Source organism: Cibotium barometz, chromosome 18 (assembly GCF_041138505.1).
Source record: "Cibotium barometz isolate CiBa-2024 chromosome 18, ASM4113850v1, whole genome shotgun sequence".
NCBI classification, from domain to species: Eukaryota; Viridiplantae; Streptophyta; class Polypodiopsida; order Cyatheales; family Cibotiaceae; genus Cibotium; species Cibotium barometz.
Window position 1 is genome coordinate 13,088,291 of NC_141063.1, and position 15,522 is coordinate 13,103,812.

The window sequence follows — 15,522 nt, forward strand, 5'->3', positions numbered from 1 at the left end:
TGGTAAGAAGTTTCTTGTTTGGGATGGCAATCATCATGTGAAGGCATGGATGTCTCGAGTGCATGGAGGTATGTTCTTTTGAATGCCATAGAGTGGGAGGATCTCAGTGGTAAGAAGTTTCTTGTTTGGGATGGCAATCGTCATGTGAAGGCATGGATGTCTCGAGTGCATGGAGGTATGTTCTTTTGAATGCCATAGAGTGATTTTATACAACATTAAAAGTAATATATTGTAATATCTTTATTTTGTTTTCTCTAACTTGGTCTCATAGCCCCTCATGCCATGTCTGGGTCAAATGTCAATTTTTGGTTGTGGACAAGAAGCAAGAAGGAGAATTGCTATTGACTTTGCGATCTCAAAATAAGTAAGTGATCTCTCTCTACTTAATTACGGACATTGTGAAGTCATTGTGAAGTTCTTGGATCATTGTGACTCTTTACAACAGATTGGTGCGCACTAGTGTTACACCCACATTGTCACATGAGATCTTCATGTTTCAACGATTTGGAATGGCAGACAAATCATCCATATTGGACTACCTTGGTGAAGACGTAAGGAGGTGGGCTTTAATGGAGCTTAGTTTGGAGCGACGAAGTGGAGAGCAATGGTACAATGCTCGAGCTACAACCTTGGCACAGCTTGTGTGGAAGGTAGTGTTTACATTTCTCATCTTTTATTAATAAAAGGATTATCAATGTTTTTTAATCGTGTGAGTGATAATGTTTCCTTTTCATTATACGTAGACATCGTTTGAAAATGCGGTGAAGCAAGCTATATCATGCATTGATAGACATGCCATGGGGCTGCAAGAATATGAGACAAAACGTGAGAAAGTCAGACGTGTTGTAGAGCAAACATTTCGAGATAGAGCGTACAAGATGCTCATAATTGCAAACCCATCCAATGGTGATGCATTCTTTCAACTCGTATATAACTATGATTGGTCTAAGAAGGGATTGGTTGCTCTGACCAAAGAAAAGCTCTACAAAGTCGCCATATCTCGGATTTCAACTCAAAGGTATGTCACATGTCAATAAACCTCCCTTAACATAAACTAACCTTAACATCTAATCTCTTATGGCTTTGGTATGATGCTGAAATAGGAAGACGGAATTACTTCAAATGCTTATGACCGGGGGCGAAGGACAAGGTAATTTCGGAGATGTTTGGGGATAACAAAAAGACATTGCTGCATATGAAGAAAGAGTTGTATTGGGAAGAGCTAATAGGGGAGGCGGACTCTATTTTGGAGGGTTTATTGGTATATGATGAAGTTATCTACATCCCACCATTTATGCAATGGGTGAAAGAGGAGCGATCAAAACACATACCATGGGTCTTCCATGAGGTGCGGGCAAAGATTGGAAAAGTGAAGGAAGGCCAAAAGCAACCTGAGGTGGAGAATGCCGCAAAGAGGGTTGTGTACAGGTATATATCTTCTAATGCCATTCTATTTTTGCAGAAAATACATATACGCATTTAAAAAAATATTTTAGTGCTATTTGTTTTATTTTGGATATGTAGGTGGGTCCAGCTACTCATTGGCCAAACCTTAATGGACGAAGAGACGGAAGCAATCAAAGAATGGGCAGATCCAAATTCCTCGAAAACAATGTACCTGAAGGAATGGGTTGAGAGAGGGGTTTCTGATTGGGAATATAAGAGATTTCCTTGGTGGTTGGACTATCCTCTAAATCATGTGCCTCCAAGTGAGGAGCTCCTAGACAAAGGTACTTTTTTACTTTCTACTGAATTATATGCATGTAAATGTAAATGTAAATGTATATGTATATGTAAACCTTCCTACCTATACAAATACATACCTATACATGCATATAAATATATATAAACTATCCATATGCATATACATATTAGATACATATACATACATATAATTCTTAGCATATTTGAATTAATGAGTATTTTAATTAAATTCAAAGATGGAATTTAGATAAATTTATTTTATCTATGAGAAATATTTAAATGTTAAAAGAGGAATTCCTATGACAATTAGAATTCCATCATTTAGATGGGAAAAGAGAAATTCCTAGCATATTGAATTAATGGGTATTTTATTTTGGATGAAATTACTTTTTGAGAAATATTGATGGATAAAAGAGGAATACCCATGACATTGGAATGCAATTAATTAAATGTAAAAGAGGAATTCCCATGGTATTTGAGATCCAAGAAATTAAATGAGAAGAAGAGGAAATTTTTAGTATAATTCAATTTATGATTAATTATCAAAAGTGAAAATATGGGTAGAATTGATTTCTATAAATCCCATGAATTCTTTTATTCAAAAGAGGAATATTGAATACAATTCATTTGAGAAACTAAGAATGAATATGGAAATAGTCGTCGAGAAAAAGAACCTTTAATTAGGCCAAGCAATTGGCAAAAATTTAGAAAAAGTCCCATTTTATCGAGATCAACCTTGAAAAAGCTATTAAATGGGAATAGCATGTGAATGGATGAGATAAGGTGAAAAATAAGATGCGATAAGATGTGTATGGGATGTGATAAGATGTAAATGAGATGCAATAGAATAAAAATGGATGTGATAAAATGTGTATGGGATGTGATAGAATGTGAATGGATGTGATAAGAGGTGTATGGGATGTGATAGAATGTGAATGGATGTGATAAGATGTGTATGGGATGTGATAGAATGTGAATGGATGTGATAAGATGTGTATGGGATATGATAAGATGAAAATAGGATGTGATAAGATGTGATGTAATGAGAATGGATGTGGATGTGTATGTGGAAGAATGGATGTGGATGTGTATGTGGAAGAATGAATGTGGATGTGTATGTGGAAGAATGGTATGTGAAAGAATGAATGCGGATGTGTATGTGGAAGAATGGATGTGGTTGTGTATGTGGAAGAATGGATGTGGATGTGTATGTGAAAGGATGTGATATCGATGTGAAACGAATGAGATGAGATGTGATGTAAATTGAGATAGATGTGAAATGACAGATTGCTACTGTTAACACTAGACCTAGTGGATCCAGTTATGGGATGACAAATTAAAAACCTGCATAACTGAAACTTCCATGGAGGAATGTTTAAATGGAAATTTTTGGTCTGATGGACCATTATTGTGTTAAGAATATGAATGATATGTTCTGAATGAATTGTTATCTGATAATGAGTTGTATATAAGGGATCTTCATCCCATGATTCTGTGGAGAGCTAACCAATCTAAAGAACCCCAGAATCAGTTGGATCTAAAGTCGGATTTGAATTGTAAATAAAAGGACTTAACAAGAATTTTCGTATTGATAGGATCATGGATCGAGGTCGTCATGGTAGGAATGATAAACCCCAACTTGATGAGGAAGAGCTCGACTTGGATGTTCGTAAAACTCTTCATAGATTGCAGTCTAGACCTTTCAAGGGTGAAGGGGAAAACTTGGGCAAGACTGTGGAGAAGTGGATCGAAGCAATGGAAGAGAAGAGTACTTTGATGTCACCAAGTGCAATGAGAAGAGTACTTCGATGTCATCGAGTACAATGAGAAGAGCAAAATGGCTCTTGCAAGGCTGAAGATAGTAGAAACAGCCAGAGTGGCATGGAGAAACCATTGCAAGACAAATCGTGTGGATCGAAACACTCAGACATGGAATGATCTCAAAATTTACTTAAGGAATAGATTCTATCCTCCCGGCTTTTTGCAAACAAAGATGAACGAGTTCTTAGAGTTAACCCAGGAGAGCAAAACTATTAAAGTATATCACCAAGCATTTGCTCTCCTCCTCAAATACTCGCCACTGCTAGATGAAGAACAGCTGATGGCCAGGTTCATTTGGGGACTAAATGAACCTTTGAATATCCTAGTGAAGAACAGCTGATGGCCAGGTTCATTTGGGGACTAAACGAACCTTTGAATATCCTAGTGAAGAATGCCAAGCCAATTTCCATGGCCGAAGTAGTGCGGATGGCGAAGGATTTTGCCAAGGCCTTTGATGTCAAGGTCCCGCCGAACACCATCACCTTTGAAAAGGTTTTTAGCTCTAGAAGGTGATTCCAACCTTCCACCGTCTAAGAGATATAAGGGTCAAGCCCAAGATATGGGAAGTTCCAGAATGGAAGAAATGTCCTTTTCCGGGAACTCAATCCCTTGGAATTCAACTTCAGAAGTTTCGCCCTTGAATAAGGGAGTGAAATACTATAACTGTCAAGGATTTGGACATCACGGTATGGATTGCCCAACTCCTTTTGGAACAAGGTTTTCAGGGCGAGAAAATCATGGATCAAGATTCCAGACTCTAGCTCCTTCCTTCCAGAATAATCAGGTTTCTTTCCGCCAAAATCAGAGAAATCCCAGAGGTAGCCCCTCTAACCAACCTGCAGTTTCAATCCAAAGTAATGCAAGACCTCCGCCTCAGAATAGGGGAAGTCAAAGAGTGATGTTCCCAAATCGGCCGTCCACTTCCAAGGCACTAACGCTGGAAGTGATTGAAGAAGGAGAAGAAGATGAAAGAGATCATACTCCATCTACGAGATGAGGACATCTCATGTTTTTCTAAGTGGGGTAGGATGTAAGTTTCCTCCCTCCAGCTTTTGACGTGTACAAGTGTAAGAACCTCCCCTTCTGATCTTGTAATTATTCCCCTCTTTGAAATAAAAGAAAGATTGTGTTTTACCTTGTTTTTGACCTAGAGAGAGGTAATTCAAAATTGAGATATTTTTTGATATAAAAATCCTCCTAGTGTCTAAAATGGTTTCCCCTGAAACAAAAATTCAAAAAGAACTTTCCAATGTGCAATTGGAAATAATTGAAAATAGGTAAAAAAGACCTTAGCCTAAGGGTCCAGATTTTTAGAAATTTTTGAATTATGCTCCAATTAAGGTTCCTATGGGCCAATAGGATCAATCCAAGTGTAGGGAGGAGATAAATCCAATTTATAAAAGAAAAACTCCCAAAAATGAGTAAATGCTCACATAAGATAAAGAGTTGACTACTAAGGACAAGGTTTATTAGTAAAAAACTATGAGTATTACTTAAAAAATGAGATATTTTGGGTATAATGATTCAATTTTGACACCTTGGTAAGGAGAAGGGGGCTCTTCAAGGAGGCGCCTATTTCACATGTGTGGTGGAGTTTTAAACTCAAAAATATTGTGATACTTTTATCTCTCCTCTCTCCTAGATCAAACCAAATAAAAAGGGAGCCAAACTAGGTCCAAATCTTATCCAAATTCAGCCAAACTGAACCTGGAAAATTCTAGAAACTAGTTGGACTAGGCTAGAGGCCTCCCTCACCTATAAATAGATCCTTAGGCCTTTGTAAAAAAATATGAGAACTATACCATGCTAGTATTATACTGAAATAATGATATTTTCTATTATCCTCTCCTCTACAAATTGAAGAGATTGGAGCTTCTCTCTCTCTCTTCAATCTTCCTTGGAGACTTCATCAATTGATTGGTTGGTGGCCTCTACTTTGATCAAAGAATCAAGCAATCTAGGAGGTAAATTGTGGTTTATGGTCTTTTTTCGTTAATCTCCAAATGTTTCTCTCTTCTCAACCCCTCTCAAGCTTGAGAAGCATTTAATTGAATGGCTTTCTAATACAATTGAATTTCTTTAATGAATTGTGGTGATAAAACACATAAATTTTGATTTATGCTTAAATTAAATGTTTTTTTTAAGCATGCCTCTCTCTCTCCCAAAGAATGGTCATTCCTATGACCTGTTCTATATTCAAATGAAGCTTCTCATGAAGCAGTTCTCTAATCTAAAAGTAATTTCTATGCTTGTCGAATTAGAGGCCAAATAAGTAGCTTTTTAATGCTTTTATGCTATTTAATTTTTGAAAAAATTAAGAATCAAGTCCATAATTGGATATTGATCCAATTAATGGTTATTCCAATCATAGGGATATTACTAAACTTTATGCTTTCAAATTATTGAGAATTATCAGTAATAGCAGAGCGAAGCTATCGCATATTTCTAAAAAATTAACACATAAATCATTTTCATTCATAATATGAAAAGAGGACTTTCTACCATATTCTAGGATTAATCATCCTAGATTAATTGAATGATTCTTATTATAATCATGAAAATTTTGATTTTTATGTTTATGCATAAATAATTAATTTAAAAAAAAGAGAAATTTCTAGTAATCCATTTTTATGTTAAAAGAGTAATCCCCATGACAATGGAAATCCATGTATTCCAATGAAGTAAGAGAAAACTTGGGATGCAAAAATAATGTATATTTTATTTAAAAATTAAAGAAGAATTTTAATTAAATTTATCTTTTTGCATAGATAAGTTTAAATAATGAAAGAGGAATTCCCACCATATTGGAATTCAAATATTTAAATGAGAAAAGTGTAATTCCTAGTGTAAAGGAATTAATGGCGATTTTTATTTAAATTTTAAGAGAAAATTTTTGAAATTTATCTTTTTACTTAGATAAGTTTAAATGATGAAAGAGGAATTCCCACCATATTGGAATTCAAATATTTAAATGAGGAAAGTGTAATTCCTAGCATATTGGAATTAATGAGTATTTTAATTAAATTCAAAGATGGAATTTAGATAAATTTATTTTATCTATGAGAAATATTTAAATGTTAAAAGAGGAATTCCTATGACAATTGGAATTCCATCATTTAGATGGGAAAGGAGAAATTCCTAGCATATTGAATTAATGGGTATTTTATTTTGGATAAAATTACTTTTTGAGAAATATTTGATGGATAAAAGAGGAATACCCATGACATTGGAATGCAATTAATTAAATGCAAAAAGAGGAATTCCCATGGTATTTGAGATCCAAGAAATTAAATGAGAAGAAGAGAAATTTTTAGTATAATTCAATTTATGATTAATTATCAAAAGTGAAAATATGGGTAGAATTGATTTCTGTAAATCCCATGAATTCTTTTATTCAAAAGAGGAATATTGAATATAATTCATTTGAGAAATTGTTAATGAATATGGAAATAGTTGTCAAGATAAAGAACCTTTAATTAGGCCAAGCAATTAATAGAAATTTAAAAAAAGTCTCATTATCAGGATCAACCTCAAAAAAGCTATTAAATGGGAATAGCATGTGAATGGATGAGAAGGTGAAAATAGGATGCGATAAGATGTGTATGGGATGTGATAACATGTAAACGAGATGCGATAGAATGAAAATGGATGTGATAAGATATTTATGGGATGTGATAGAATGTGAATGGATGTGATAAGAGGTGTATGGGATGTGATAGAATGTGAATGGATGTGATAAGATGTGTATGGGATGTGATAGGATGTGATAAGATGTGATGTAATGAGAATGAATGTGGATGTGTATGAGGAAGAATGGATGTGGCAGAATGGATGTGTATGAGGAAGAATGGATGTGGAAGAATGAATGTGGATGTGTATGTGGAAGAATGGATGTGGATGTGTATGTGGAAGAATGGATGTGGTTGTATATGTGGAAGAATGGACGTGGTTGTGTATGTGGAAGAATGGATGCGGATGTGTATGTGGGAGAATGGATGTGGTTCTGTATGTGGAAGAATGGATGTGGATGTGTATGTGAAAGGATGTGATATTGATGTGAAATGAATGAGATGAGATGTGATGTAAATTGAGATAGATGTGAAATGAATGAGGTGTGATGGGATGTGAATATGGGTTGATGCGAGTGGATGAGATGTGATGAGAATAAATGAGGAAAGATGTAATGAGATGGAAAATGATGTGATTGGATGAGAATGGGTATACATATGAATTGGATATGGATTAAGTAATGTGGACGGATGTGGAACAATGTGAAAGACAAGAGTTCATTATAGGAACTGTATTTATGACCTATTTTTAAATGACTGTTTTATGTCAAAAATGCTAGAGAAGCATTTTGACCGTCTTGTGAATGAGGTCGTTGGTGACCTAACTGATAAAGTTACAAGAGCTGACGAAGAGTGAATGGAGGACATCTCGTGTAGCAGCCTGGGTTCGATTTAAATGGTGAGCTTCCGGTATGGTGGATGAGGGACCAAGGAAGCGGCCTATGAGTGAGGCGCTAGGTCACGTGCGAAGGATCCTAGAGGGTGCTGACCATACGGTGCTCGGGCTCTGGGTCACCAAGATACCCACACGTGCGTCAGGAAAGATATTGGAACAAAGAGTAAGAGTTATTTTCTGAAACCGGGCATGGATCTGGTTGATTGACCTTGCTAGTCCTCAACGGATGAGTCCATGGCTCTTTTATATGGATTTGTTGGTTGATCTTGCTGATCTTCAACGAAGATTCCATCTTGATTTTTATAAGTGAATATATTGCCAGTTACTATGAGCTAAGAACTATCGAAAAGGCTCCTGAGTGGACAAGTGGTGAGAGTTCTGGTTGCCAATGATGCCATAGATACACCGATGAAGGAATTATTGGAAATAAGGATTCAACCGGAGATTTTGAGGATTATGATCAGTGACACTATGGTTTCATTAAATGATTATTTTAAAGATAGCTGAATCTGTGAAAAATGCAATTTCATATTGGGTGTGTAAGTGGTGTGACTGGCGTTAAATTTACATGAATATCTGGCTAGGGGGCCTGGGAACTCTTTTCCGTGGTACTACCCGAGACAAAACCTAACCAAATTCCTAATTGGATCCCATCACTACTACAGTGGTTGGGCGGTTGACTAACCCATGGGACTGGATGGGGTGGGCTGATGGATCCGTAAAATAAGACTTAATTCTGTTATAGTATGATAGATGAAATAAATCCCGGATAGTAATTGTTCTATGGAAAAAGAATCAACGGCTGTGCCTCTCGATGGGGAAAAAAGCGTTGGTTTCTATGATCCAAGTGCAAGTTTCTTCCTTGATCTGACCAAGTGACTCACAGGTTCGGTCAGATCAGTTTGGTCAGTAATGACCCTGACTACGTTAGAGTACAAATATCCTGGTGGACTCGCCCGTGCTTTTGGTTTTTGAAGAACCAAGGGATTAGTCTCTTGTCCGGATATCCATGTGCGAGGCCCTGAGTGAGGGGTCATGCCCCGTGCAAGAAGTGCTACTTCCGCTGCTAGCACCCCCCGAATCTGTTGCGCGGAGGGGGCAGGGATCCTTCAGCTTCCGCCATATCCTGGTTCATGAGTATGACACTTATTCTCTCTACCCTTCTTCCCTTCACAATCTGGCACTTGTCCAGCTTCAGCATGAAGGAGACCTTAGAACCTATAAAACACAAAAATCAAACAAAATGTTAAGTCGTTCCCCATAAATGAGCACAGAACGAATGCGTACAATGTTACGGAACCTACTTACATCCATAAGGCAACCCATAGAATAATATCATTTGCTTTTGTAGCTTTCGCATTTCAACAAAAATGTTGTTAAACTCATTGAATTCAAATGAAACATTACCATCTGAAATCTTCTTCTTTCCCCATGCTACAATGCAGAGTGTGTCATTGATGTGGTAGTAATTCCCAATCCTGCATTTTACATCTTCATTGCTCACTCCCTTTGCTAGACAAACCCTCTTTGACGGTGGAAAAAGGTTGTGCTTCATACCTTTCTTACGAAGGGTGTCTTTATTGATGAAGATCTTTGTAGTCCTTCATGCTAATGCCTACCTCATCGCATGCATTGACAACATCAACACTATTGATACTTTGGGAACCCTCTTTGTATGATATCATTGGAAACAACCCTATGTATCTTCTTGCAATGGGGATTCCTAATCATTTTATGCACATGCTCCCTCGTTTGTGATAGAGCGCAAGAGCTCATTACAATCACCGGTTTGATCAAAACCTATGGCATCTTGAAGGAATACTCTAAAAACTAGCAAAATTACATTAACATTACAAAAGTGCACACATGATTTACATTGGCATTTTGAATTGGAAGTGCTAGAGAATAAGAAAGAGGAGCCATACCGCACTACTTGAACTCTCCACTTATTACGAGCGCCCCCCCAAGGACAAGTGTTTTGATGTGGTTGAGTGGCCTCTTACAATCCCTAGCTCCAATAGGAGTGCTTTTGATGTAGGAGATGGTCTGCGTAAGCTTTTCCACGCATGCTTCTCTCTCTTGATTTACACCCTCAAGCTCCTTGATTTTTGCTTGACCCTTAAGTAGGCCTTGGTGTACACTAGCAACGTTAACTTGGAGCATATGCCACTAACCATCTCCCACATACTGAATAAATGATGGTAAGTCTTTGAATGTGGGTGGGTAGTGCAATCTTAGTTCAGCTGGGTATAGATGCCCATCAACCCATAGATCCACATTAGTGTGACCCCCTTGTCTATGTACATTCCTCTCCTATTCTGTGAGATGAACCTTGCCTGAAGTTGCATACTCTTTCAACACCCACACATGCAAATCCACCTTACATCGATGCAATGGCACATTAGTGTTAGTGATTTCACGCAATGCCATGCTTAGAGGGAGTTGCTAGTGGAAAAGAAGAGGGAGGCAGCACTAAGCTCACAGTAGATAGATAGAGAGACAGAGAGAGAGAGAGAGAGAGAGAGATGAAATGAAATGAAATGTTATATTAGCGTCTTCAAAAGGCCAAAGTGACCTATGAGACCAAAGTTACAACCATGTGACATCTGATACACTGTGGAAAAGAAAAGAAAGAACTGAAGGTAAGTATCTAGCCCTACAATACATCAGTGCGAGCATCCGGAAAGCAGCAACTAGGGAGAGTGGGAAGCTAATGCTACTAGTCAAAATGGGGTACATGAGTACATGGATACATGAATATGTGAATATGGGGGAGTACAAAAGTGACAATGAGTACAACAGTATATGGCTAGAGTGGTAATCATCCTAGGAGCTCTAGCATGGGTCTCTGTCGGATGGCCTAGATATCTGCCATAGTGAGATGCCTGGTTGGACGAGCCCGATGCCTCGCAATGATGCTCTGAATCCTCCAGTGTAGGCACTGTCTCCAATGTGAGGATCTGCAAACCGTTCGGGCATCTGGATCTGCCCAACTAGATAGCTCTCTCAACTAGAGTCCCACGGGGTGCCCACTGCTGGGTTGTCGGCTGTGTGTCCTCCCGAGTAGTCCCTCTAAAGAAGTCAGTAATCTGTCTCTGTGTGGACTCCTTGCCAGTCGGGCGTCTGCTCTCCTGGTAATGGACTCTCTGAGCCTGCGGATCTCCAGGAGATAAAAACCCAAGCATCGCTGATCACAATAGTCCCCATGACTCTAGCCACCAGTGGTCCAAATCCCTCTCTGAAAAGGCAATGGTAGCGCCCTCGAATCTCATAATATGCTATGCAGTGACAAATGTAGTGCTCCTCCATCTCTGGCTTTATCCAACAAATCTGAGAAATCCTGTCCCCGGGAGGTATGCCTCTAAATCTGCCTGTCTCTATCTCTAACTGATGTGAAGAGGTGCGGATCTGCCCCCAATGGCGCACCTCAATCCATGAGATAGATGGGTATCCATGTAGCTCGGTCTAAGTATAAAGCCATCCTCAGTGGTGCGGAGAAGATGGTCTCTATAGAAAGCCATCTTCGTCCCCAACTCCTGTGAGGGCTCTAGCCATGTCCTCCTAGTGTCCAACTGAATGAGGTCCTGTGTGTCTGATGACTCTACTAATCTCAGAATGTGTCAAGGTGAGAGAGGGTGCCTCCAAAGAGTACTGGAAGGGTGGAAGTCTGTCTAAACTGAACCCATGGAGCTCAAACCAGGATGCTATCTGCGCATACCAACATGAAGTGTCTCCTTCCATGGCTAGCTGATGAGAGGACTCTAAAGCAAGTCATGCATACCGGTGTCGGGGAAGCTCCCATGTGCTATGAATGAAGGACACTGATCTGGCAAGTGCCTCGACTACGATCAGTGGTGCTCCCATCTTGGCTCTGATAATCTCATGGGGTACCGAGGCCTTAGAGAGAGAGGGATAGGATTTGAGATTAGAGAGAGTGAGTGCATGCCATAACCTTCCAAGGAGTTGAGATTAGAGAGAGAGAGAGAGAGAGAGAGAGAGAGAGAGAGAGAGAGAGAGAGAGAGAGAGAGAGCTCGCAGTCCATTAGCTCACATTAGAGAGAGAAAGGGAGAGTTGAGAGTAGATGAGAGGATTGTAGAGTGGGAGATAGAGTGAGGCTATGTAGGTCAAGCTCACAGTAGAGAGAGAGAGAGAGAGAGAGAGAGAGAGAGAGAGAGAGAGAGAGAGAGAGAGAGAGTTGGTTCAATTTTGGGGAGAAAAGAGGTTGAAAAATGATTTTTTGATATGTATATATGGGTTTGGGATAACTTTTAAAGCAAAAAAGCTCAAAAATGAGAAAAAAAAATTCACTATTTTTGCCCCCCCCCCCCCCCCCCCCCGCGCGCCCGTTGCAAGATTAATGATATGGAAAGTGACAAGAGATGATCTTGACACTTTCCACATTGATTTGGTTGATTTGGTGGGAAAAGTGGAGGCATTAAATGAAGGACAAAAAGATGGATGCATTCAATGATGAGATATAGTGGGTTTTAGGGAGAAATCAAGGTTAAAAATTGAATTTTTTCATATATAGGGGTCTCGGGTCAGTTTCAAAGTATAAAACTTGCAAAATGGAAAAAACAAAATTTGACCATTTTGGCCCCCCCCCCCCCTTAGTTACAAGCTTGCTAGAAAGAGAAGAGGAGAGAGAATGACAACTTTAGACCCTATTTTTATAGGGGAGTTATGGGCTAGAAAGCTCAAATTATAGGCTCCAAGTAGGCTTCTTTATTGACCTTGTCTCCTTAAGAAAGCACAAAATTAGCCTTAATCCCTAAAAATTAGGAATCCTTACAAGGCCCAAAAGATGTCCAAAGGTTTCCTAATGGCCAAAAATGACTTTTACACTCCACTTTAGGCCTTGCCCCTAAACTTTAAGAAAGTGTTATGCATGAAGTAATGTGAACCATCCTTGGGCCTTTTCTTTAGCAAAGTGTCATGCATGAATTAATATGGGCCATCTTTTAGGGGTAAACAGACCATTTGAATAAATATGTCCCTATGACAAATGTGCATAATAAATATGTGTGCCACCATTTTCTGTACAAGATAATGACGGCCTATCACATATAATATCGAATAAATATGATGTTGCCAAAAATATAATATATCGTCATAAACATAGTGATGCCAAAATGTGCATCCAATATGCACACAAAAAATGTGTAACCATCATCATGCTGCCCACACTACCCCTGCTCACTAATTTGCTATTAACAAAACATACACAAGCTTATATCCAATGACTTTCTACCAAACATGGTGTGACCAGTACACCTGGCGGTTAGTTACTAGCCATGTGGTGAATAATCAAAAATAAATATCCATGAAAAATATACCATAAAAATATTTCAATAGTTTTCATAATCCATAACGTGCCTCGGGGTTGGAAAAGAATGGACCTCAGTTCGTATGAAGCTAGGAAGATACCTCAATCAGCGAGTCTTCTTCCTCTACTTGTGTTGCCTTAGTCAGCGAGTCTACACGAAATCATGCTTCTTGAATTGGTGAGTTTGCATGTAAAGAGTGTATTGCCTCAATCGTCGAGTCCGCACATAGTATACTACTCAATTGGAGAGTTTGTACACAAATGGATATATGTACACTTCCTCAATCGGTGAGTCTATGCACATAGCTAGAATCAAGGTGATTGTGAATGGTAGGTAGTAATCATGACACGTAGCTAGAATCAAGGTGATTGTGAATGGTAGGTAATAATCAAGGCACGGTAGGCAGACAACGATGCGTCCTTAGTAGAGTGATTCTTGTATTTATCAAGTATCAATGATAAATAGTACCTCTATAATTGGTGGTATGCTGGTCATGGTCAAGGATGGATTATGGGACTAACATTTTCGAGTCTTCTTGTAAAAGAGGTGGGTCATCAATAACAGGGTAAAGTGGAAGAGCTCCCTTAAATGGGCATAGCAAACTGATATGTAAGGCGTTGTGTATACGCCAATGAGGTGGGATGTCTAATCTAAAAGCATTGTCATTGATTTTCTTGAAAGACCCATAAAAACATGGAGCGAGTTTAAGCTTGGGGTGTTTTTCAATGCTCTTAAGTCTACGTTTTTAGATTCTTAACCAAACGATGCCATTCTTAACCAAACATGGAGCGAGTTTAAGCTTGGGGTGTTTTTCAATGCTCTTAAGTCTACGTTTTTAGATTCTTAACCAAACGATGCCATTCTCTTGAAATTGCATAGCTCTTTGCTTCTTGTTTACTTGTTTTGTATATCTTTCTTAAGCTTTTTGAATAGATTGAGTCACTTCAGCCAGAATCTGGGAATGGTCACGGGAAAAATGGTCTACAGCTGGAGTTTGTGTTCTGATTCTAGAAGTCGAAGTAGGTAACTTTTTACGATAGAAAACTTTGAAAGGGTGCCTTTCCTGTGGTAGAGTGGGTATTGTTATAAGAAAATTGCAAAATGTGAAAATGCTCATCCCAATTAGAAGGTTTGTCAATGGTATAGGCCCTCAAAAGGTCCAAGATAGTGCTATTAGTAGCTTCGGTTTAGCCATTGCTTCTGGGTGGAAAGTGGAACTAAAGTCCATCTTAGAGTGTAAATTTGAAAACAAAGCTATCAAAAATGATTGCAAAAGCGAGAGTCTCTATCAAAAACAATTAGTCTAGGAAAACCATGATGAGTGAAAATAATTTTAATAAATATCTTTAGTAAGTGGAGCAGTCTTCTTGCATCCCACAAAGTATGCTTGTTTGCTAAACCTATCTGCTGTGGTCCAAATAATGTCATTATGTGAGGACGTAGTAGGTAATCCCGTAATGAAATCCAATCCATTAAAATTTCTTCCCACATGGACTATTCGGAATTGGTAAAGGCATCAGTAGTTTATATGGTTTTCCATGATGATGCTTGACACATTGACAAACAATGCAATCAGAGACATATTTTGCAATATCTTTTTCATGTTAGGCCAATAAAAACATTTTTCACATGATGTAAGATTACTCCCTCCAGCTTTTGATGATGTAAAGAACCTCCCCTTCAGTCTCTTGTAATCATCCCCCCCTTCAGAAATGAAAAAAAAGATCTTGTTTGATCCTGCTTGATGTAAGAACCTCCCCTTCAGTCTCTTGTAATCATCCCCCCCTTCAGAAATGAAAAAAAAGATCTTGTTTGATCCTGTTTTGGTTTAGAGAGAGATAATATAGTTTTGAAATATTTTTGGATAAGTATTTTCTTCCAGTCAATAGGAAGTGATCCCCTGAAACAGAAGTTTAAAAAAAGTTTTCCAATGTACATTAGAAATTAATTGAATATGTGCACTGGACACCTTAGCCATTAGGGGTACCTATTTTCAGAAAATTATGGAATAAGGTCCAAAGAGTGTTCTAATGGGCCTATAGGATTAATCCAAGTGTTTAAACAACTTTTGCAAGGTAAAGAATCAAGCAAACTAAGGGTAAGCCTAAACAATGATGTTTACTCTCTTTTTTTTATGTTAATCTTTTTCCCAAACCTCTCTCATGCTTGGGAAGCATTTTATTTTATGGGTTTCCTCTTAAAACC

At 38.3% G+C, this 15,522-nt stretch overlaps 1 protein-coding gene across 1 annotated transcript in view; it reads left to right on the forward strand.

Moving 5' to 3' along the window:
• The first annotated feature begins 509 nt into the window (after positions 1–509).
• The window catches only part of LOC147628957 (uncharacterized), a 28,934-nt gene continuing 13,921 nt past the window's right edge, over positions 510–15,522 (forward strand). Inside the window, exons 1-4 of the mRNA XM_086812841.1 lie at positions 510–650; positions 744–926; positions 1,145–1,428; positions 1,525–1,674. Coding sequence (XP_086668967.1) covers positions 510–650; positions 744–926; positions 1,145–1,428; positions 1,525–1,674 — 758 coding nt within the window. The remainder of the gene's footprint in view (positions 651–743; positions 927–1,144; positions 1,429–1,524; positions 1,675–15,522) is intronic.